The 26149-nt window shown below is 42.4% G+C and overlaps 1 protein-coding gene across 1 annotated transcript in view; it reads left to right on the top strand.

The window, feature by feature from the left end:
• Positions 1-21862, top strand: part of BHLHA15 (basic helix-loop-helix family member a15) — a 96435-nt gene extending 74573 nt beyond the window's left edge. The window contains exon 2 of the mRNA XM_085629009.1: positions 21193-21862. Within this exon, the coding sequence (XP_085485135.1) occupies positions 21232-21762 (531 nt within the window). The 5' untranslated portion in view covers positions 21193-21231 and the 3' untranslated portion in view covers positions 21763-21862. The remainder of the gene's footprint in view (positions 1-21192) is intronic.
• Positions 21863-26149: the final 4287 nt, after the last annotated feature.

The raw sequence follows: 26149 nt of genomic DNA, 5'->3' as shown, positions 1-26149 counted from the left end.
TGCGTCTTCGGGAGGCATGGACGGTAGATGGGGTGGAGCTGGACGATGAGGACTGGCAGACTGCACTGTCATCCCCTAAGGAGGTGGCCATCCCGGCCCGTCTCCGCCTGGTCCAGCTTAAGATTCTCCATCGTGTATATGTGACGGGCCCCCGCCTGGTCTCGATGGGGTTTTCAGACGACGGACTCTGTAAGTGTGGCTGCGGGCTCAGTGCTACCTTTCTCCATATCCTATGGGAATGCCGCGAGGTGGCGGAATACTGGCGCCGGGTGCATGATATTATGAGACGAGTCACCGGGGTCGCTCTGCTGCCGGAGGTGCGTCGTTGTGTGCTGAATGTATGGGAGCCCAATGACTGCAATGCGGCTCAGGCTCGGTGGGCGGCCTTGGGGAACATGATTGCAAAGAGAGATATTGCACAGCTTTGGTGTTCCCAGCGGCCTCCCACCGTGTCCGTCTGGAAGGAGAACATGGACTGGTGCATGTTCAGGGAGAAAACGGTGTATGTGGCTCGTGGTAAACCGGGGGCTTGGGGTAAAATTTGGGGGCAGTGGAACGCGTATCGTGGGTCTATCTGTGCTCCCCCTTTGGTGGATACGTCCGGGGTTGCCTCGTCCCCCTGATCCTTGAGGGTTCCTTGTGCATCTCGTACTTTGGAGTACAGATTTGGTTCTCTCGTGGCCCCCCCTCCCTCTCAGGTCTTCTTTTATTGACCGCCCTCGGGTGGTTGGTGTGTTGACTCCCCCGGCTGGTGTTCGCCGCCCTTCATAAGTCGTTTCGCCTTGTTTGTTGTATTTTTGTATTTTTCTTTTTTGTTGTTATTTCTACTAAAAGTGTGTATTCTGATTTCCCTTATGTGCAGTCGGATCTACTGTGATAGTGCGGAGCCCCTGTGGGCCAGTCATTGTTTTCTGATATGCTGGAACACTTCGACTACTAGCGGCCGGCCCTGGTGGTTGTAGGCCCGTGTTTGTAACCCTTTTAATGCACAATAAAATCTTAAAAAAAAAAATATATATATATATATATATATATATAATTGATTGTATTAGTATTGGTTACCCTAAATAATTTCCTCTCCTTCCTAAATACGAATGGGGTATTAACCCTTTCCTGGGGATTATATTTGGATTATTAATTTGCTTAATCTTTACTTATGCATTAAATACTCCACCTCTTTTTTTAGTTTTCTCGAATGACTTTGCATTTTCCCAAGTTTAACAATGTGCTTTTTCAAATTGAAGCGGTGATCAAACCTGAACTTGAAAGCTGTATGTAGTATAACCAACATTTTGTACAGTCAAATTATTACTTATTCATTTTCACTTTCTAAACCTCTTATCAACAATTAAGTCCTGCATATGTTTTTTAATAATACCCAAGAACATTAACTTGCCTGTAAAGTAAGAAGCTCTATATCACTAACCTCGACTAAGATTTCTAATCTCTTGTTCTTTTTTTAATATTTTTCCAAAGGATGTAGTGTGTACGAGCTACAGATTGTGTACTTTGCACATTTTACGAAAAATGAGTTCTAAAGTCATGCCACAATATCCACGTCATCACTGATAGTACCACATGCTGAAATATTGAATGCTTTTGTAAAAAGAACATCGACGTCTTCATCTGCATCTCTTTTTTTAATACATATACTTGTACTGTTCTTGAGGAAATATTTAGAACTTATGATTGCAACCACTGACATCTGCTTAACATCCGATGGTTAGTTTGTCTCTAGAATCCACAATATTTGATCATCTTACCCTTTTCTGAAATAAAGTCCAATTACTTCCCATTGCAAATCACCACCTGACCAACGAAGCGGAATTGTTTTCAAGCCACACAATCTCTGTGTACAGGGGTGTGGAATTCGTATTGCTCGAGGTCTATGACATATTGTTCGGGGTCAAGACAACATGTTTTCATGTTTGTTTTGTTCACTGGACATTATTATTAAATATTTGTAAAGCGCCTGTCTACCCTAAGGCATCCAGCGCTGTCCGTGACAAGAAAGCGAAAAGGAAGTAACTAGTTATGGCAGTTTCTGGAAAAGCCAAGTCTTCAGCTGATTCCGGAAGGAGGGATGGTGTGGGGTAGAGCGCAGATGGATCGGGAGGGTATTCCAGAGCTTGGCCCCATTGTGGGAGAATGTACGGCCACCTGATCTCACTCTCTGGAGTTTTGGAGTTACTACCCGAAACTGGTTAGCTGACCGCAGACCTCTTGTTAGGTGGTAAAAGGCCACAAGAGAATGATTTATCTTGGGACCTGTTGCCCACAATGGTTTATGGGCTATACACAAAGCTTTGAGCTTGATCTGTTCTCTGATAGCCAGCCAGTGAAGTTTTTTAAGAACAGCCTTCACTGACTGCCAGAAGGGCGTGGGATAGAGCAGCCTGGACATGTAGGTATGATCCCCCTACAGCACAACCCTTTGGCTGCCAATTTACAGTACCTCAGTATGGATCTATGAAAGAGCTTAGTCTACCACTGAAGCATGGTTTCAATTCATATGCATAAGTTGTTCTAACTTGTATATATGATTCAGTAATGCTCCGGTTAATTACTGGTAATCTTCATTACTTCGAGTGTAGTCTTCCTCGCCACATGACTAAAATAGTGAGCTTCAGCTCCCCCAACAGAACCCTCCAAGCAAAGTAGCGCTCTAGCCTTCCCATCCCTCCCTAGCATGGCCGACCTCCTTGACCCCATATCTATTATAATAGGAGTTACGACCAACCCCACTTCTTGTTCAAGCACCAAGCCTCAGCACCCAAAAAACATGAGGCTGTTATCCAACAGGAAAAGGGAGGGATGGGAACTTGTGGCGAGGAAGACTACACTCGGAGTAATAAAGATTACGGTAAGTAACCGGGGCATTACCTCCTCGTACGTCATGGTCACCACACAACAAACACATTAAAGCAAAATGGGAGGCACAAATAAAGTCTAATCCAAACATCAAACAGAGGAAAAACAAACAGTCGTCAAACAAGGGAGCAACAGTCAATTGCAGGCAGAGACAACCTGCAGAACAGGCTCAGCAAAATCCCCAGCAGCTGAACCACCCAATAGTGGCCCATGAACATGTGAGGAGAGGCCCATGTTGTGTCCTTACAAATGTCCTCAATTGAGACCCCTCTGAAAGAAGCCTGAGAGACAGAAATACTATGGGTAGACCTCCCCTGTATCCTGGCTGACACTTCCGACCCTGAGACTCGTGTGCCAGAAGGATCGTCTGTTCAATCCACCTACTTAAGGTGGAAAGAGAAGGCTTATGGCCTGACTTCACTGGGCTTAAAGTGACAAACAAACTATCTCGTTTGCATAGCTCCAGGGCCCTCTCTAGATACACCAACACCGCTATTCTGACATCCACAGCGGGAGACCAGCATTAACCCAAGGCCCAGGTAAAGGAGATAATATGGGCAGAACAACCTTCCTGGAATGATTGGTAACTGAGGGGACCTTGGGCACAAACTTAGGATCAGAGCTCAGGACAATGCGATCTGTCAACATGCAAGAGGGAAGGGGACCTAAAAAATGACCTCAACACCCCAATCCTACCAGCGGACACAATGGCCACCAAAAAAACAACTTTCATGGTCAAGAGGAGTTGGCCTAACGGTTAGGGCGCTCTACCTCGGACCTGGGGGGAACTGGGTTCGAGTCTCGGTAACAACGCTAAACATCCTGTGATTCTGGGCAAATCACTTAATCTCCCCGTGCCTAACAAAAAAAAAAAAAATGATTGTGTGTCCTCATGTAACATAACTGGCGCTATGTAAAGCACTCTGATACCTGATTGGATTCGGGTCAAGTTTGCGCTATATAAAACTCTGCAAAAAAAAAAAAAGCATCTTTATGTCCATCGTCCCCAACAGTTTGACAGGAGCAGCCTGCAGTGCTGGCAACACCAACAGGAGATCCCAGGCCAGGGCTTGACAAATCTCCTGAGAACGCAAAAAAAAAAAAAATATGCATCAACCTGGACGCCGCCAAAGGATCCAACTCATACAAATGTGGACTACAGAAAGCCAGCAAAGCTGCTCATTGCACCCGAAGAGTAGATGGAGCCAGGCCCAATGAAAAAGCATCAGTCAGAAAATCTAGTTTCCTGATTGGATCCACTGAACCAGAGTCCAGCCCCTTAGTGGCATACTGCCTAGAAAATGAGCCCCAATGTCTGGAATAAGACTGAAGAATCACCGGATGTCTGCAGCCCTTAAGCAGGTCAACCACCTCCTCAGAGCAGCCACAGGACAACAGACTCATCCTTTCAAAAGCCAGGTCTGAAGATAGAGCCGACGCAGGACCCCCTCCGGCAGAGGCGAACCCCTCAGAGGCATACCCTTCAGAGGATATGGATGGTCGGGATTGCCCAACACTCCTGAGCTGCAAGCTCCCTCAGAAGAGGATACCAGGGTCAAGGGACCCAGCCCAGCACCACCAAGAGAACAAAAACCTTCTCCAGGCGGATTTTTCACAACACCCTGGCAATCAAGGGGATCGGAGGAAATGCATAAAGGAGGCCATCCCACCACTGGAATGAAATTGCATCCACTCGCCATGCCTCCAGACAGTGAGTAATCATGCCGAAGCGGGGCGTACAGCATTGTCCTTGGCCGCAAACAAGTCCACCGCTAGACATCCAAACCTTGTCTGTAACACAAGGAACACCTCCGTCGACATAGAGACTGAATTCATGAGGGGAAGAACCCGGCTCAGGTGTTTGGCCACACTGTTCTCTCTCCCCGGGAGATACACTGCCCTTAGAGACAACATAGTGCTCTCTGCCCAGGTCAGAATCTCCTGAACCAGGTGACACAAGGACTGAACCCTCCAACCCCCCTTGTGATTGAGATAACCCATCACAACCAGATTTTCCATCCAGACCAGAACATGATGCCCTCTGAGGGCTGACGCAAACTCCAGACAAGCCATCTGAATAACCTTTAGTTCCCTGAAGTTGGAAGAACAACCAGCTTGCCGGCGATCCCATAGCCCCTTCACAGACCAGGAATCCAAAATTGCCCTCCAGTCCAGCTTGCTGTCATCCGTTGTCACCACCCGGGAGGAGGACACCTGGAAGGGAAGACCCCTCGCCAGATTGGTCTCTTCCATCCACCAACCCAGGGCGATTGAATTCTAAGGGGACACCGCCACCTGAAGATCATAATTGGCGGAACAAGGGGACCAATGGAACAGGAGATGGTTCACTAAAGGGTACAGGTGCAACCTTTTTACTGCTGCCTCCACCCTCTTGTCAACCAGGTCTGAAGGAGAGGCATCCTCTGAAATGATGGTCCCCTGAGAGGATAACCCAGCGGCAGTTTTCATACTTGTATGCTACATGATTGTCTGACCTGGTTTTGCAATGATTTGAATTAATCTCTCAATAAAATATATTCATTCCTTAACCCCCTTTTAGCTCACCATGGTATTTTGTTAATTTCTGACTTTTTAGGAGTACATTTTCAACTTTTTCCAACATGAGAAGACATTAGAGAGGAATTAAATACCCTAAAATGTAGGTTTGTGAGTGTGCACCAACACACAAGGCATCCCAACCTTGTAAACACTGCAAAGTGGCAAAATCAAAGCTTTCCTAGAATACAAATTCTGATATAATATGAGCCCCGGCACATTCGGAGAGGCCATAATCAAAGTTCTGATTTAACGAGAACTCTGCGATAATTTGTCACATCACTGCAGGGCACCAAAAGGAACAAGAAGATTTGTTTTTATAGAACAGGTAGATTTCTGAGGCTGTTTTCTATATAACTCCGCACCACCAAATGAAGTACTAAATATTTTCTCTTAAAGCCCCAGCATTGATGAAAGAGTCACCATGGCTCAGTATTAGTCCAGCAGTGCTAGAAGTTGGAGCTCATAGTTTCCACTTCTCTTACATCATTCAAGAAGCATTTTGAAAGGTTATCTCTAGGAAAGACATTTCCAAACATAATCTATCTAGTGTCACTATTAATCTCTACTGTGTACTTATGACTGTTTAATTATAGGTACCTTTGAAAATGGACCTGTCAGCAAGGTCACCCCCAAACCTTTAGCCTTCCTCTTCCCATTGTTTCAGAATTTGTTTTGTTGGCTTTAGGATTCTGAGCACTTTACCACAGCTAACAAGTGCTAAAGTGCTTGTGCTCTCTTCCTAAAACATGGTAACACTGGCTTATCCACAATTGACATGTTTAATTTACATATAAGTCCCTAGTAAAGTGCACTACATGTGCCCAGGGCCTGTCCATTAAATGCTACTAGTGGGCCTGGGGCACTGTTTGTGCCACCCACTTAAGTAGCCCTTTAAACATGTCTCAGGCCTGCCATTGCAGAGCCTGTGGGTGCAGTTTAAACTGCCATGTCTACATGGCATTTAAGTCCCTTGCCAAGCTGTAAACTACCCTTTTTCTATATGTCACCCCTAAGGTAGGCCCTAGGTAGCCAATGGGGCAGGGTGCTGTGTAATTCAAAGGTAGGACATGTACTTTTAGGTTTTACTTCTCCTGGTAGTGAACAACTCCCAATTTAGTTTTTCACTAATAATAGGTTATCATTGGGGATTCATTATTACACTTAATAAGCTGTAATTCCCAATTGAAAGGAGGTAGAGCTGACCCGTTTAGTACCTCTGGAACTGTAATGATAAATCCTCTTTAATTTATCATATCAATTTTAAAAATGACACTTTTAGAAAGATGGACTTGTTCTCCTCTTAGCCCTGTGTGCCTGCAGCCTGTCTCCAAAACATGTCTGGGATGAGTGACAGCTGGACTTTGTGCATTCTCTCTGGACAGCCACATACAAATGGAGCTTAGGGGTGACTTGATGAGTTAATCTGGGCAGGATGGGAGGGAGGAGCTTGACACAGCCTCACCCTAACACCTGAATAGTCTGTGTCCTGTCCCCACACAAAGAACTGCTTAGTCCCCTGTGGAGTCTGGAGCCAGGGCAGGAAGGGAGGACCTCTGTGCACTTCAAAGACATTCTTTGAAGTCTTCTCCACTTCAAAAGCACAACTGGGTAAAAGTACTGGACTTCTGTCCTTACCACTTCAGTACACTTCTGGACCTGTGGATACTCTGCCTGGAAGAAGGACTGCTACGGGGTTGAAGGACCGCTATTGAGAAAGAGTCAAATGTCCATGATATGACACTTGCAAGCTAAGTACCCATAGAGACGCTGCAACTCTGCCCCAAGAATCATTTGTCCCATTAGCCATCCTAATCCACCCCGAAAGAGCACATGTCTCCATCCATGGACCATGGTCAAGCTGGACATGGTCCTAACAAGATCACCCTGTGAGTGGGCCAATCTTTCCATAACTTGCGATGTTTCTGGGGGCAACCCATTAGCAAATATACGGGGTGCTCCAAACCCATGAAACGATCCATTCCTTTGGCCCATTTACTAACAGGTGGGGCCTCCATATTCTTCAAAGTCGGTGCAATCATCAGGCCTAGCCAAAGCAACGACCCCTGGTACCTATTCCCTTCCGTGCCTTCTGTAATATGTAAGAGTATTAATTTTGGGTCTCTATGTACTTTCCAACCTAGTATTGTCTCCAAGGTACCCAGCACTCTGCTCCAGAAAGAGGAAAGATCTGGCCAGTGCCAGAATGTGTACGTTAAATCACCATTGGGGTCATTGCATTGAAAGCTACTTCCTGTCGTAATCAACCCCATTCTGAATAGGCGTGCCCTAGTGAAATATGTGCGATGTAGCAATTCAAGTTGAATTAATCGGAACTGTGAGGCTCTCACCGCCTCCCTGTGGGTCGCCAATGCCTTGATCTCGTCCTCGCCCTCTAGTGATCCCAGGTCTCTCTTACCCCTTCCAGTGGGTCAGGCTGATTAGGAAGTAGTGTCTGATATATGACAGATAATGTATGCTCTTTGATACTAGTGAGTAGGATTTTACCCTCCAAGGGGGAGAATTCACACATGTCTTTGACACACTGTAAATAAGGAACAAGCACATGTCAGAGCTGGCAGTAACAGCAAACCTGAGTGCAGTGCAGTTGATATTCTGCCTGTAAGTCCTGAAAGGGCTTCATGGACCCATGATGAAGCACGCCGCCCAACAATGAGATGCCTATGTTGTCCCAGGCAGAGAAGCCCCAGAGGACTACTACCTGTGGGAGCCTAGTCCACTTCCTCAACAGAGTCTCCAAAGTAAGCCTGCCTGCCCACCCCGTGGATTTTGGAGCACCCACCCATTTCGTCAGCACAACTCTTATGGTGTTTAGTACAGAACCTGGGATAACCCCCCATAGAGAAAGTGGGGGATTGAGATCGTACAATATTATCCTTACTTCTCTAATGTATAATAACCATTCCAACCAAGCATGAATGGAGACATCGTTCACTTTTTAATTACAGAGAATCGATTTGATACCACATGTGCACATTAGGTCAATAAGCTGTAGATCTGGTTTATTTAGCTATGGAGTGTAGCTGTGCTATGTAGACCCAGGCTATCCTCTTGTAATCTAAGGTTACAGTAGTATGGTATACTTTTTCATGAATTCTTGAACAGCCTTCCAAAAGTAAACAGAAAGTTGACAGTCAAAGAACACATGATTTGTATCTCCAGTTTCCTAGTTGCAGTTCCACCATATGTTGTTGTCTTTCAATTTTAGTTTGAGTAGTTCAGTAGTGGCCTATAAACTTCTGTGCAACAACATACATTTAATTTGGGCTACGTATAGTTTATTTCATTATAAAAAACTACTTCACAAATTGCGTGACAAACATTTGGAGGATGGTTACATTTTCAATTTGAAATAGTTCTGTTTTCCATTTAAATTTGTTTTTCTGCAGTAGATTTGATGATTTAAAGTGAAGAGTCATACATTCTTGATACTATATTAGATGTTCTGTAAAGTTTGGGGACTAATATAGGTGACAATCAGTTAGAACTTTGATTCTTAGCTTTATTCAAACATACTTTTTATTCTAAGAAGTTGTAAACTTTGTTATTGTCTAAATTGGAAGCACGTAGATTGGTAACATATCTGTATCCTTTTGCGACCCAAGGCCTTTGATATAGTGAATTTACTGTGTTATCCAGTCTTCCCAAAGGATCAGTTTTCCATTAATCTTTTGATTTAACCAAATTGAGGCTAAATTTGATTTCAACATTTGGATTTCCATTCTGTTATCTAATTGGAGAAGGGTATCTGTAGTATCAGATTATACTTTTGGAGAGGGGTATAGTTTGGGTATTTGTATTTTGGCAGATAGTGGAACAATTGTAAATAAAGCTCTCTTGAGTCATAGCAGTGTAAATAGGGCCTTGTCTTGAGACTAGATGAATCCTTTCCTAAAAAGAAAGGCTGTTATAAATTATAATTAATAAATGTTTCCCAGATTAACTCCTCACTAATCTTTTGGGAGCCTTAATTTTCTTAAAGGTATGGGTGTCCGAATCATTAAATAATGCATTATAGGCGTGACCATCATCTGAATTGTTTCTATTCTTCTCCACCAGGTGATAAACCAGAGTGACCAGCATTCCAGGAGATCAGATTTTGTAAAGATTTTTTGTGTGTTCTTTGTGTCTATAGATTCAGTCATTTTAGCATTAAAGTCTAATGGAAGATATAGTTTGGAAATCCAGTTGTCACGTTAGGCCTGTATCTCCTAATACTTCCTTCTACAGTCAATATTTAAGGGTCTCACCCCCCAGCATGTCTTTATCTAAAGTGTAACCAGAGGCTAAGAACAAGTTACTTACTTTTTGTAATGTCTTATCTGGTAGTGACTCTATCTAGCCACAGCTTCCTCACCTTGGAATTAACCCCAGGCATCTTTTCTTTCCGTATCCAGTCTGATACCTGGGGATAATCCTAAGGTAAGGAATCTGCGGCTAGATGTCTCTATCAGATTGATTATTTATCAATAGTTTCAATTAATGCTGGGATGAGATGGTCAGTATTTCTGTGTAGATCAATATATTATTGGCATAGGCAGCCACTTTGTATGATATAGTGTTAAACGTCACTCTTTAGATTAAGGAGTTTAATCTTGTAGATTGAAGTAGTGGTTCAATTACCAATAGGAAGAGTGACAGAAATAACAGGCAACCTTGACTTATACCCTTTTTTAGATCACAACATTCAGAGATGATCCCACTGTTTTCACTTATGCCACTGGTTTACAAAACGAGGCATTAAATCATTTTGGTAAATTTTGTGCCAAATGCAAACATATTTAGAGTTGCATGTAGAAATGGGCATGCAACTTTGTAGAAAGCATTTTCTGCATCCAATGCTATGGCTGGAGACAACTGTGCTTGAGAATTTGGCTTTTTCTAGACCATGACAGGGAATTATCACTGGAGAATCTATTTTTCATAACCTTGTTTGTGAGGGGAGTAAAAGGTTTGAGAGGATGTAGTCTGTTGACTAAGATCTTGACATATATTTTGCAGTCTGTATTTATAAGGGTATGGGTCTGATGTTAGCTGTGGATATTTCTTCCCTTGTAGCCGAATTATCAGAAGCAATACATCTTCCTCTGAAAATGTGGATGTTATCTACATATCATTTGCAATTCTCCAAACTGATGGTTTGGTTTCTCAAATACAAGCTTACATGGAACTCTTTGAAAACGTTTACGATTAATTTACAATTTGTCTGTTTTGCTTAAATTTTAAGTAATCGGCCAAAGCCTTGCCAGCTTTGTTAAACTCACAAAGCTTTATTGCTTCCAGTTTCTTTACAAAGATTCCTGTTTTGTTGCTTAGGGTCCCATTGTTTTCATATTTACACTTTCTAATGGAGTCTAGCAGATGATTATCCATGGCCTCAGCCCTACCAAGTGCCATGCATCTGGGCTGAAATGTATGCAGTTTAGTATAATCCCCCGGATAACCACACAGTTATTTGTCACACATATCAGCTGATGTAAACTGATAGCATGTGCATTAGCAATTTCAACCCTCCCATGAGGAGACTTGGTTCCACCTCCTAGCGGCTACAGTAGTCTTGCAGGCTTTAGCCGCACAGCTGGATTAGCTGAACGTAAGCATTTTAGGCAACTTAAAAAAAATATATATATTCATTTAATGTAGTATGATGAGTTTGGAGGTTTAACATTCTGATATACAACTCGGGTTCAAATTACATATTCTTTTTATATTTTACTGATTTCATCATGATGATATGCAATTATTTTAATCATGCAAATAAATAAAATGTAAACTTTGAAACTTCATTTACAATGAATTGTAGTGCCTCCATTGTCACTGATGAAACAGTGCTTTGAGACAGCCTCGGAGACACTTGTAGTATTTTACTATGCATCTTCCCTGCTACTCTGGCCCTTGCTGCTCAGCCAGTATGAATGTGCTGTGTGGAATGTTGGAGTGCATGGTGATGCAATGGAATGTTAGGGTACCTGTGAGGTGGAGAGTGTCAGTTGGAGTATCGGCTGAGCAGCAGGAAGGATGCCCCTGGTGGGGCTATACTATGGACTAATCCTAGAGTTTACTAAGATATATACTTAGATCAATAAATCATCTTATATAATCTACACCTCAGCTAATGGACTTTTCATTACAACAACACTCTTCTCAGGAACACCGGTGAAGCATACTTGTTCTGTGTTTCAGCCACCTCTCACAGCGGTAAATGAGCTCTGCTGCCCCACAGTTCATGGTGCTTTCTCCCTACAGCCCCGGACTCTGCCTATTACCAGACGATGGGCTGCAGCACTCTCCTAAAGTGCCAGGAACACCCTACCTCGCATAGATTACTTATCACTTCTGCTAGATTAACAAAATAAGGGACAGGACTGTGGAGCACAGGAGAACTGAGCCAAAGCTACTATCACAAGTTCACAAGGCAGGTTAAAAGCTTCTAATTTTATGAGGTGCAGGCCTGTGTGGAAAGTGTAGGTGTGAGACAGTATGCAAAACCATGGGAACAAGAGAGCATGGAATAAGTGTAAATTACATTGGTCCTGTCATCATGTTGAGCTGCACTGATCCTACTGTTGTTATAATGTTATTAAAGTGACACAGGTTGCAGAGGCAGCATGCTCACAAAACAGGGATGATCTGGGCCAGAATTTAGAGTGTGTGGTAAGGACGTTCTCCAATCAAGAGGAAGTTCACTCAAGCGGAACTCAAAAATCAGAATGAAGGGTTGCCTCAAGAACCTAAAGCAAAGCTTCCAGCTTGCTAGCAAGGATAACTTTCAACAAATACTGTTTTAGGCAATGGCACTAGATATTCTCTGACTTGTAATTTCACTTTATAAGTCACAGTATGCTTAGTGATATTGGCCAAAAATAGTACTGGCTGAAATTTACTCTTGAACATAGGGTCAGTTGACAGATATAATAAGCCCAGAGAGAGGGGTCCCTGTATGACTACTGGTGTAAAGAATGCTGCAAGCACCCTGAAGGGGTGAGTGCCGCAGCATCCAGAAGGAAGGGCAAGGTAAGAGTGGATTGCAAGAAGGGTGAGAGAGTTGCAGAAGCATGAGGGCTTCAGGAGCCTGAAAGGAGAGAATTCTGCAGAATGTGCGATGGACAAAAAGGAAGGAATATTACAGTAATGGTAATTTTGGGAGGTTCTGCTGTGGGGTCTAGTTAGAACTGGAGAATGTCTTGCGGCTGGTAGTATCATTATGTTTAAAAAAAATTTATTAGGGTTTTGTGTACAACTGTCCACAATGCATGTCAACTGTATTACATACAAACCAATTTTGTGCATCATTGTGACTGAACATTTCTGTTTACAAGGGTGGTTACAGTAGTTATTTTGTCCCTGGAACCTCCTGATATTACTAAATCCACATGTCTCCTACTGATACGTTCCAAGTGACCGTCACATGGATCGTCACGACTGTACCGATGTGTCACGTGTCATCTACGGTCAGCTCGGTCTCCCCTTTACTGTCTGTGTAGCTCCTCCCTTATGACGAATGTGCTCAACTGTTTCGTTAACTAGTGCATCGGTATTTGAACTGCCGATGGGTTCAACTTCTAACTGTGGGGAGGAGAGGAAAAGACCATGGAAAGGAAGAAGAAACGAAAAAGGGGAGAAGGGAAACTAATGAGAGGATCATGAGCGGGGGGAAGGTGTAGGGCGGGCTTGGAAAGACTGCCACTGCGGTCGGTGCACTGATTAAGAGTAGGTGTGTTGGACACGTTCTGGGGTAAGCCAGGGAGAAAGTGGGCCGGTGTGCGGGTGCACGAAAAAGGCTGGGGCCTCCGCTCGCCTCCCCTGGTGAAGCTCCCTACTTGTCTATTGTACGTCTGCCATTATCCCTGGGTCTTGAGTGGCGGGGGGAGCGGGAGGAGTGCAGGAGATGGGCTGTGTCGAGTCCTGTGCTGCTCCTTCTGCGCATTGCTGTTTGAAATGTATTAGGAGTTGTGCCCACTCCATGGATATTGGATGTTTACGGGTACCCCTCGCCTCTTCCTCTCTGAGTGTCTCCTCCTCCGCCGCGCCCCATTTAAGTAGCGCTCCCGTCCAGGCTGCTTCCGAGGGTCCCGCCGGGGCCCTCCAGTGCATAGCTATGCTCCTTTTCGCTAAGAGGATAGCCAGGGAAGGGAACTTCCATTGTACTTTTGCGGTTTTCTTTTTCTGGGATATCCCCAAAGCACACGCCTCCCACGTAGAGGCGATCGGGAGATCAGTCGTCACTCGGAGCATTTGGTGCACCCTACCCCAAAATCGTTGTATGGATGGGCAGGTCCAAAACATGTGTTTGAAGTCTGCTTCTAACAATTGGCAGCAGGGACATCGGAATTGCGTATCGGGGTAGAACCGGTGGAGTTTGTCCGGTGTAAGGTACGCTCGGTGCAGGATGTTGAACTGTATGTTTTTGAATCGCGCGTTTCTGGACACCTTTTTGGGGAATTCCAGAGCCTTGCGCCACTCTGTGTCGTGGAACGCTCGGCCCGCATCATCCTCCCACGCTCCCCGGAGCCCGTCCAGGAAAACGTCCGTCAATTCCCGGATCGCTTTGTAGTGCCACGTGACTAGATGACTGCCGGCCCCCATGCGTAACAACGTGTGTAACACTGGATATGTCGGGGGTTCCCCATCCCGCAGGTTCCAGAATTGACCACCGCTTTCTCAAATTTGTCTATGTCGTAGGAACTGTCCGTGAGGGAGGTCGTACCATTCGACCATCTGAGCATATGTCTTCAGTTGTCCCTCATTGCGGCTGGTAGTATCATGGACAGAAAGCTGCACAAACGTGGAGTAAATCAGCCAGCAATCCAAAATACTGGGGGTCCCTTATACATAGGGCATTCTGAGGCAGGGTAGAGTATATATCTTTTCACCAACTTCATTGAGGGCTGAGCTTTGTTGCCATCTGGCTTGGAGTGCCTGCAAGCTAGCATAGGACTCATTGGTGCCAGAATTTTGGAACCTTAGTTATTTACTGTTGAGACAGTTCCATAGCAACGTAGCTTTCAAATTTCCCACCTCCATGTACAGGTACTGTGTCCAAACTAGATTTATTTTTGCATTTTGGTACCTGAAGCCATTTTTCATTTTATTATAAATTATGGGGCATATTTAGTAGACAATGTCGAAGCGCGGATTCACCCCACATCTGGCAGCGCCACGCTCTAACATTTTCAAAATGCAGGCATGCGCCATATTTACTACAATATGGCGCACTACTGTGTTTTCCCTTGCGCTAGCACTGAAATTAGATGCCTAGCACTAACGTACGGATGTATGACATATTCACGCATGCTTTTACAGCGCATGCCTTTACAATTCAGGCACTACAACAAACGCGTTGTTATGACACGTTCCATTACTACGCAAGTAGTTACAATGACTTGCCTTAGGTAAGTGCTGGACTTTGTAACAGTATATTTTACTATTCCAACTTCAGTCTGTGCAACAGTAGGGAATATGTTGGATTTAAAATCTAGCAATGTGATCCCTAAAGCAAGTTGTTGTAACGACTTGCGTTTTAATTGAACGCAGGGTAACGATGCTTTCATTGTAGTGCCTGCGTTGTAATGGCACTGTGTAGTTCTGTCTGCATTGTAAACGCTGTTTCCCCAATATAGGCACCCTTGCACAGTAGTGCAAGGGTGCCTGCATTGCAGGAAATGGTTTTTTATGTACAGGAAAGTGTCCCTTCCTGCAGATAAACAATCCATAGTGGCTATTTGTTACTTCTATGTGTGCTGAATTCTGCAGCACATATAGAAGTAACAGTTCATCATTATTTAATGATTGTTAATGCTCAGGAGGGACACATTCCTGCACATAAACAATCATTAATGGATTTTTGCTCTTTCTATGTATGCTGCAGAATGCAGCACACATAGCAAAAGCAAAAACAAGGAGAAATAAAAGCATTTCTCCTTGTGTGCCATTCTAACGCCTGCTCCTGCATAGCATTAGTTTTTGCGCTTCCACAAATTTACACCCCCTTATCTCTCAATTGCCCCTTCTCTCACATACATTTAATTTGTTTTAAAGAACTGGTAAAGTATGGCTGTACTAATCTACTCAGCTATCCACATAAAATACAGATCTATTCTTTACAGCAGGCATATTAACCCTCTGCGCTACTTTATGGCAAGTCAAACCTGCCAACAGACAAAACTCCGATCTCTCTCTAGCAGAAATATTAATCACAAGAGTTCTCTTGACATTTATATTGCTGCCGGAAACCTTGACTCATAAGGAACTCTGAAGCAGGTGCTTTTGAATTGTAAGTTATTGCTAAGCGCAGCGCCCCCCAGAGGTCAGTGCCCATTTCCCCTCTAGGTCAGCGCCCAGTGCGGCCGCACCAGTCGCACCATCCTAAAGCCGGCCCTGGTCACCCGCCCAGGTATCATTTCACTGCTGTGTATGTTGCTGGAACTACTTGAAACAAATACACTGCATGAATGCAATTTGATGAACTATTGCAAGTAAGGAAGGTTGGTGCCTCAGGGAGAGAAAGTGGCGGCAGAAAGAAGAGGCAGTGTTACTGCTGTAGACTTTGCTCTTAACGTTTTCCTGCGGTGTATTTTATCCAATTCTGAAGGTAACATTTCCTGTGAATAATCTTTACTGCAAAGATTAATTAAAATCATAAGAAAACACGAGCAACACGAATCAGCAGATTTCAGAAAATGCTAATAAAATGAATGTAACGAAAAACGTGTTAACATTCTGAGTATTCATAGGCTAAAATGATTATATGGAATAATAATCAACAGTGCAATTGTGCTGTCAAATGCATAAGATTTATTAATGAAAAACCTAATGCTAACATTCTGAGTATCCATAGGCTAAAATGGTTATATAACAAAAGGACCAAAAGTGGAATTGTGCTGTCGAATACATAAGAATCATTAAAAGAGACCATCACAGATAACATTCAATATCTCATCTAGATAGGGCCAAATGCAGAACGTGCAATTTGTGGCATTACATATATAATCTATCTTAATAAAATCGACATCATCCAAAATGTTTGTCATAGTTGTCTCTGAGGATGACTGAAAGGATGAGTCAGTGGATTGATGAATACATGCATGAGTGCAAAGATGAGGGACAGAGTAAATAATGATGGTTTTTGAGTATCTACACCCATCAGTGATACAAAATGCACTTTCTTTCATAAGCCAGACCTATTGTCATTGCCTGTGTCTTTTCAAAGTGCAATTACTGAATTTGGAGCACATGGAAACAAGATAATACCTTGATATGTGTACATTTTCAGAAGCTATCTGCTGTCATGACTGATTGAAGCTCCCATGACATCCTGTCTGTGTTTGAATTACACCATATTGATGATCAGCATAGTGTGAAAAATTGCTCACACTTAGTACCTCGACTTTTCTTATGAACTTTGGCTGAAAATAAATTTAAAGCAACAATATAAATAAACATTTTTTTGTGAATACAACAAACTTCGGTGTGTTATGGTTCTGTGCCAAGGATCAGTCTAGAAGTGACTTCTCGGTTAATTACTTTTGCTGTTTATAAGGTTATCGTGCTTTGTGACTCCGCTGGTACCAGTCTACATACAATGAGTCACTTTCTAGGAAGGGAGGCACAACTATTGGTGTAGTTCTTAGAAACACTTTGGGGCCTATTCACAAAGGGAGATCTACTCAAGTAGATTTTCGAGTAGTAAATTTACTTCTACTCTTTTGAGTTATTTCCCTACTTTGGCCTATTCACAAAATCCAAGTGTACAGTTACGCACAAGTGTAGACTCACCTGCAGAAAATGAGGGTGGAGCCAAATGTATCATTTATTGCTGCCGAAAAGGAGCGGTAGTAAGGCCTGCACCACACATGGCCAACCACTGATACTGTAACACCATTCCATAGAAAATAAGGGTGGAAGGGTGGTAAAATTAAACACCATAGGACATATTATTAAATGAAATCAGTTAAAAGAGTTAAATAGTTTTAAGTAATTTGTTAAAAAAAAATATTTTAGTAATCTTCTGGAAACTAATACTTCCCCCATATGTTACTAACAAAGTAGAACAATGCTACAGCACTATTAACTTCTTAATTTTTATATCTTTATTATGTGGTAGAAATGACTAAAAGTGGTGAATAGAATTAATTTTATGTAATTTAATTATATTTTAAGAAAATATAATGAAATATTATTTTTTATATAAAGAAGGTTATTCCAATATTAAAGAATAAAATAATAAATATGTTTTATTTTCAGATATCTTTTGTAATATTCAATTAAATGTATTTGTATTTTTAACTAGTTTAAATATTTTAATTTAACATTATTTCTTATGGGGTTTTATTGTAAGTCTCCACCTCTATTATATTCTACGGGAGGGTGTTGCAGTATCATTTTTGGTGCTGGACATACTTTAGCTCTGAGCTGGAGTACATTTGCTACTGTTTTGGTGCCTTTTTAGGTGTAGTAATAGTAATTTTGTGAATAGCAATGGGTTTACTCGTTTTGTGTGTGGGTGCATGTTCCTCCCTGAACCCTTACTTAAGTCTCAGAAAATCCCTCCTTATGTCTTACTAAACCATTCCCATTTACTAGTAACTATGGTCTTTTTCCATCCACTGTCACTGATTCCTCCAGCATTTACTACTAAAGGGTCGATTACGATGTTGTTCAAAACCATTCCAACCGAATCGGTTTCGGAATGGTTTCCAACCGAAACGGATTCTGAGAGTCCGTCTGAACGATTATGATGTTTCCCAACACCGTTCGGTCAGCCTCCCATTGAAGGAAGCGGTGATTTAGGAAAATAGTGGAACCTGTGGCGGGCACCCCAAGGTGCCTGCCACACTGTGCATGATTGGAAAGGGGGGACCCATGGTACCCCCACGTACCCAGTTCAGAGGCCCCTGGGTGTAGGGGGGCCTGCTACGGGCCCCAACGTCAGATTCCGACAGCCGATCTGTGGAGGAATAACCGATTCGGAAAGGCTGTCCGAATCCGACATCCTTATCACTCAGTCACAGACGTGGTCTGTAGACCTGTAAGAGTCGGCTTTGAATGACTCGCTTATTCCGAATGCTGTTCGGAACTGAGTTGAACAGTCCAAAAAGTTTCAGAACGTCAAAACTGGTCCTGTGGAAATGTTCCTGAGTTGGTCGGAAACAAGGCTTCCGAATCGGATTTCAACAAATTGAATCCTGTTCTGAGCTTTTCCGAACCACATCGTAATCGACCCCTTAGTAGTGCACTTACATTTGAATCTCCCCATGGAAAAGATGGGAGAGGTGGAGATGGAAATTTACGCTCTTAGGTTTGTAAATTGCATTTTGTAGCCAGGTAAGTAGTACTACTGTAATTCTACATAATGTACTACAAATTGTTTTATTCCAGCTATTTTTGTTTCTTTGGATGAATTGTGCAGTGTTTTATTTTAGCTGGAAGCTCTCAGTTTATTTCTTACTTGTTTGCTGTTGCAGATTTGTTCAGCGTTCTGATTTATCTGTGAGCTCCTTTGCCTCACAGTCTCACTGTTTCTGCCTATTTCTCTGACTTGACTTTCCGGCATGCATCCTGTATTCATGTTCTCTCCGTTTTAAGCCTCTGCTGACACCTATTCTCTGACTTGGCACCAACCTTGTGTTTTACCTTTGCCTGCTTTTTCCATCTGTATCCTTGGCCCTAATCCTTGTTCTTGTTTCCATGTGCCAGCAGGGTATTAGTTGTCCCAGTGCTTGTTAGAAACATCCTTGAGATTTTATTAGTAATTTTGTCTGCCAGTGAGTAGTTTGATGTCCCAATGTATGCTGCGTATACCCTGCTCTTCATTTCTTGCTTTCTGAATTCCTTTTTTTGATATCTGTAGTCCTGGTCATGATTTCTAATCTTGAATTTTACCCTGACTTGTAGCTTTTTTCAGTGCCTTTTTGGCTTGCGTTGGTGTAGTTCCTTTATTTTTGCACGCATGCTGTTCTCAACACGAGTTAATTGGTGCACATTCACACTGGCCCATTTCAATAAAGACCCTGTCATCAAGCAGCAACAAGTAGCCTTAGATCCCACTTTTTACGAATAGGCAAAGCTTATTGGTGATACACATGGAAATAAATGGTCTATATAAAGAAACTGTTAGCTTGTCTTGCTCATATGTCCTCACATGACAATAATTATGAATTGATACTGTCTCTGTGCTCCTAAAACCTTTTCAAAGCAAGGAATGTTCATCCCTGGCAATTGTGGCAAGAAACTTGTAATGCACTCCTGCACTCATAATTTACCACTGGTACAGTTTTGATCAGGAGTCGCCAAGTAAAAATAAACTCAACCAAACTTACATAAACATGCTTTTACAAGCTAAGTTAGGCATTTCTAAAAGTAAAGGTGGGTGTTCTGCAGTTAGTAATGGGTGTTTTGTGGCTTTCAGGGATTAAAACGTTGCACTTGTACCAAGTAGGCACAGGTCTGCTATGCTATCCAGTGGCTGCTGGTAGGGCAGAGGGGTGGCGAGGCTTTGGGGTTGAAAGAAACAAAGGGGCAGATTTACAAGCTCCTTGCTCCACCAGTGCGTCACTTTTCGTGATGTGCTGGCGGCGCATTTCACTGCCCCATATTTACAAGAACAGGAAAAGCCACCCTGTGTGACTTTTCCTGTCTTTGTAAATACGGACCCTTTACATGCAACACTCTGCGTGAAAGGGGCGTTCCATAGGTGTTGCTGTAGGTGTTCCCACGCAACACCCGTGGAACCTGACACATTTCCAGATTTACAAGGAATCCTAAACTTGGAAAGGTGTTAGAATGCTACGCCACCTTAGGGGTGGCGTAGCAAGGCACAACAAGGAGAAATGTTTTAATTTCTCCTCGTTTTTTCTTCTTTCAATGCGTGCTGCATTCTACAGCACTGATTGAAAGAGGAAAATGCCTGTAGTGATTGTTTTTGTGCAGGAAGGTGCCCCTTCCTGCACAAAAACAATCTCCCCATGACGCAGGCATCCTTGCACCATGGTGTAAGGGTGCCTGCGCCGGCGCATGGCAGCTGTTTGTGCACCAGTGCAGGGGAGAGCACAGGAATGCGACATATTATTGGAAATATGTCGCATTCCTGTGCTTTGAAAGTGCCGCAGCGTGGCGCACCTAAAGGGCTTGCGGTGCCGCGCTGCGGCACTTTCTTGTAGATCTGCCCCGAAATATTTTTTTTTAAAACACTTACCTCTTCACAGTTGCCATCTCTCCTCTGTTGTCTCTCCTCCGCTTCTCTTCCTGACTCCGAGTCTCGTAAGCAGGAAGCACACAGGCTCCCCTAAGCCAATCACAACGCTGTTGTCACCAGCATGACAGCAGCGTCATGATTGGTCTAAGCGCTGTGGTTCGGTGCTTAGACAGGGACTGGGAGCCAGTGCATGTTCTCCACCCAGGCTGTGCATTACAGCCTGGTGGAGAACAGCTAAGTGTGCATGTTCGTTTGCCCAGCCGAAGACGGCCGGCCAAACCGCTATGCGCACTTATTTGCACAAACCACTCCTCCTCCCTGTGACACCAGCCACGCCCCGCCCCAACCTAGCTCCGTAGCTATGAAAAATAAAATGATAATAACTTTAGTATTATCATTTTATTTTTCCTTTTCCACTGCTATGAGAGCAGTGGGGTGACGCTCCTCCGCCTTATTGGAAGAGCAGCCCCTGATGTTATCCCTTTGTCGTTCAGACTTACTGTAGTAAGCAGTTACAAATTCATATCTAACTTTCTGATCTCTTTTTACAGCACATGACCACTGCCACTAAGTCTGCACCCTGTTGAAGCATGAAGTCAAAAACTAAAGCAAGGAAACAAAGGGCTGCACCTGACGCAGTGGACCTACCATATGACGGACCAGCAACCGACCAGCTTGAAGTACTGAAATGTTCGGACTACAAGCAAAAATGCAAGGGAAACGTAAAAGAGATGGGTAGAGTATCCGTAAAGCGCAAGAAACACTCATCTAAGGTAAAGGAACACACCACGCGGCGACTGGAAAGCAATGAGCGCGAAAGGCAGCGCATGCACAAACTCAACAATGCCTTCCAAGCTTTACGAGAAGTTATTCCTCATGTGAGGGCAGAGAAGAAGCTGTCCAAAATTGAAACACTCACATTGGCAAAAAATTATATTAACACTCTAACTGCTACTGTGCTCAATTTGTCCAATGGAGTTTTACCTGCGAAAGAAGGTGACAGCTCTGCAAGAGGGGGCAAACTTTACCAACATTACCAGAAACACAATGGAGATGATGAGAGCGAAGAACAATTAAAAAAATACTCTACACAGATCCACAGCTTCCGACAAGGTAGCTAATGTAAGCTACTGACCTAGCCCCAATATTATGGAATGTGCCATCACCCGATCCCTCTGGACTCGAGAAGTAGAATGAGTGCTTTTTCATTGTTTTTTTTAATCATGGAAGGTAGACCTCAAAGAAATATTTTGAAATACTCGCAGTTTATGTCTTTCTAAATTTTCCATCTAAGTAAAATACTTTGAGTGTCAAAGTACTGATGAGTTGCAAGCACCAGGGTGCAAAGAGAGATATAAGGAGCAATAAATAGTCTGGTTATGTATTTGTTGCAGCTAATGGTGCAATTGTGTTTCACTATGGAAAACATAAAATTGGTTAAGGTCAGGCAAAAATGGGCTTCAGGATCCATCAGTACATTCAACAAACGGAAGTACTATTACAACTAAAACTGTGAATTGCTTGCCAGCCACAGCAGGGATGGTCACCACTTTAAAGCTCATAGTGTTATAGATCAAAGGAGTGAAGTTTGAATTGTCTTTGATGTGTGAGATCGCAAAAAAAACACCTATGTGAGGATGGTAGACATGTTTCAGAATGGAGAAAGTGCCACGGTTAAAGAACAGCAGTACCGAATAAAAGAAGGTAGGGCAAGAAAGTTGAACTTCTCAAATTTAACCACAACAAACGTACCTCTACAGCATTAACCATTACCTCTTTCACCATTACATTGTTCACCATTACCTTACGTATGAAAAAAGGGGTTATTATTCATTCATTTTAGTTTATACAATTGCAACATAATTAAAATATGGATTAAGATAAAGAAAACATAGTTTACAGTTAGGTTTAGTGTTCTGGTGACAACTGAGAATAAATAAAATAAATACAATTTAAAAATATTGTTCATTGTTTGAAGTAAGGTTGGAGGTTTGGGTTAGGGATACTATTAGAGCTAGAGTAACGTTTCCTTTTTTTAAAAATATGGATTTAATTTATATCAACAAATCATCTTAAATAAAACATTGGTTAGAGTTAAATTTAGAATTAGGATGAGTACATATTTTATAAAAATGACATTTAATTTAGTTTAAATAATTCTGCATTTACTATTTATCAAAGTTAGAACTAGAAATATTTTGATGATGAGGGTCCCTCAAATAATTTATTTTCTTTAACATCAGTTAATTTAATTGACAAAACACATTTTACAGTTTTTACTGACAAAGGATTGATAAAAACATAATCAAGCACACATAATTAGATACTTATGTTAGTTTACAGATAAGAGGTAGGGTTATGGTAAGGGAATGGTATTTAAAGAGCAATACAGTTAAGGTAAGGGAATGTTTCGAAAATAATTCGTAGACACTAAGGGGCTTATTTACAAGCCCCTTGCGCCAACCGCACTTCATTTTTCCCATGTTAAAAATGACGCAAAAGTGGCGCAAGGGGCTTGTAAATAAGCCCTTAACATTGTGAGAGGTCAGGAATAGCTGTAGGAATTAGTGATGAGGTAAAGGTCAAACAAATGCATCATGCTAATATTATGGTAAATTTATTGTTACAAAATTGGCTGACAATGATATGGTAGATGTGGTTTAAATGCCAAGGTAGAATAGTTAATGGCAAGGGAGGTAATGGTATGTATCTGAAAAAGTAGTCACAGGGAATGGTTTTGTAAAATACCTTACTCCTTTTTCTCGCCTCTCCACTCTTCAAGAGAAGAAGCGCAAAACAAATGTCTGGTCACTCATGCCCTCAAACAAACAGTAAAACTCCAGTTTGAACAATACTGCACAGACGAAACCCCAACTGTGGTGAATGAGTGGAAATATGCTCTACCGCAACAAATCAACATTATTCTGGGAAATGTGCTTAAATGTAAGCACGTGTAGCAGATGTTTTGTACATTGACCTTTTTACCAGTGCCCTTATGCAGAGCTGAGGTATTTATTTTTGTGGGCTGCGCCCACTATCTCAGTTAGTGGTATTTGCATTTTAATTTTATGAGGAAATGTCTGTGTCTCTGGTAGGATGCTGTTGGTATGTTTTGGTCAGTGAACATCAATTGTGACCTTCACCAGGACTGGCGCAAAGCATTCTTCCGACATTAGTGAACCTAACATGTCACAGTCTCTTTCTCTGTATAGGATTTTTTAAATATTTTTCCAGTGTATCTCTTGTGGGATTATCTCCTTCTAGAAGATCTTTACCACTGGCACCAGAAAGCTCTGTCTTACCAGAGACACTATTTACAGGAAGGCCAGGAGGTGTTATATTGTGTTTTTTAAATCAGACTGTATACTTCTTATGGGATTCCTGAATGTTCTCATTATGCTTGGTACAGGACAAGGAATAAATGATGATTTGAATTTTAATAAATATATGCTAATTTCACATAAATTGATGACAAATCTGTACGTTATCATCAAGCAAATTCTGCCAGTGTTTATTTAGTTATAAAACAAACTGCCAGCTTAGAGGGTTTTCCTACCGCCAGTAAAGATACCCTGGTAGAATATAGCATTTCGTCCTACAGGCATGATTTGTAGCAGCGAAAGAGTTACAACCAAGGATAAAAAGGTGCCTTCTGCAGTGAGAAAGACCAGTGGCCAGAAGCAGTGTGTAAATTGCAAGAGCAGTTATAGAAAACCACTTCACTGTCCTTAACCTTAGTATTTGTTGACAATACTTAACCCAGAATAGCAACAGATTTTTTGGGGTGGTTATTACCACAATTGATGAGGAGGTATTTCTTCCTGTAATGGTTTCTGTTCGAGATGATACATGTTTTACTGACAGAGACCTGTAGGAGTTAATTTTATCCTTCAGTAATGGGGAGTATTGTTGCCACCAGTACTTATTGCAAAAAAAAAGCAAAAAAAAAAAAAACAGAACAAGTGGTATTTGTGTAAACGTTTTGTAATGTATGTGTTTTGTACTATGCATTTAATATTTTTGTTGACAATTTATCATAAATAACAGGTAGGATTCAGAGACTGAATTAGAGTGTAGTTTTGAAGGGGAGGAGGCTGGTGTCTGCAATAGGTTAGCCAACCTTTTACTCCATCTTAGTGAAAGTGCACCTCTTTTGAGAGGTTGTGGGGAGATAGAGATGTAAGTGAATGTGCACTCCTATTGTTTTAAATCATAGCAATGCTGTGTCCTTTACAGACTGGCATACGACTTTGAAGTGCCTTCGGCCCATTGGTGTTGTATTTGTCCAAGGACCTACCACTAATGGCCTGCCCTACACGTACGAGGACGCTGCATCTTTTTCAATTGTAGTCCCAGGGTGGACCTCATCCTTTCGCCTCCCCTATCTCTTTCGCCACTTCTGGTACTCACACTATGGCTCCACCAACTCCTATAGCTTCTTGTCTGCCTACACAGCTCCACGATCAAGCATTCCAACACACTGGACCCCACTGTTTTTGTTTTGTTACTGGCTACTGTTTTTATTGTTTGCAATGTATGTATTGCCCATGTACCAATTTCAGCTCGACACTAATTCCCACACTGTGCTACAAACTGTGTTTTCTCAAGATGCTGCTAATTGCAATGTGGGGTTACCACCGTTGTGACTTTTGTTTCATGTAATACCATCTACCTGAAACCTAATAAACACAAGTTTGACCAAAAAATAATAACTCTGAACTTAAAAATGGAAAAGAAATGTGTTTTTAAAACTGGACACTTGATTTGTGCCCCATATTTTATTCTCGTTAACAAAGGGCTTGATTTTGAGTTGGCTTTATTGTAATGTCCTCAGATTTCTGGCGAAAATGTTACATTTGGGAAATCCAGGGTGAATGTAATCTCAATGAAAGAGGAAATTCTGCTGACAAATTCTCCCCTGGATTCCAGAATTCACAGGTTTTTCTTTTGTCTCGCCTCTAAATTGTTTATATTTTTTGTTAATATGTATGCACAGCAGGGGCATCTCACTTCACAGCCCTTGGATCACAGAAGCCTTAATGTGCGGGATCATCACTGGATTCAATAGAATGTCCAGTTACACCACATGCAGCGGAAACAGAGAAGTACCGAAGAACTCTCTGGTCTGCCCTCGTCAACCTAAGCAATATTATTCTAAATGTGAAGCACTAACGCGAGCAGCAAAAGAAACTGCTGAGTGAGACTCGACTTAAAGCTGCAGCATTCACTCTGGCATAAAAGCCATTTTGTACTTTCCAAGCTGCTTTGTGTACCGTCAACGTGTTTGCTTGTGCGTGTGACCTGTGAAGTACCTAGAATACACAAGAATTATTTTGAGAGACTGTTGGCCTCAGGCTATCTGCAACTTTGCGCGTTCCACAGTTTGTCCTATTGTTCCCCTGCTGACATGTTTGTTGCCATGCTGCAATGTTCTGTGACACTAAATTTAGGAAAAGAAAACCCCTTTCATTGGTGAAAATTAGAGACCAAAATCAGACTTGAGTTCGC

Source organism: Triturus cristatus, chromosome 10 (genome assembly GCF_964204655.1).
Source record: "Triturus cristatus chromosome 10, aTriCri1.1, whole genome shotgun sequence".
NCBI lineage: Eukaryota > Metazoa > Chordata > Amphibia > Caudata > Salamandridae > Triturus > Triturus cristatus.
This window is presented reverse-complemented; position numbering and strand designations above follow the sequence as displayed.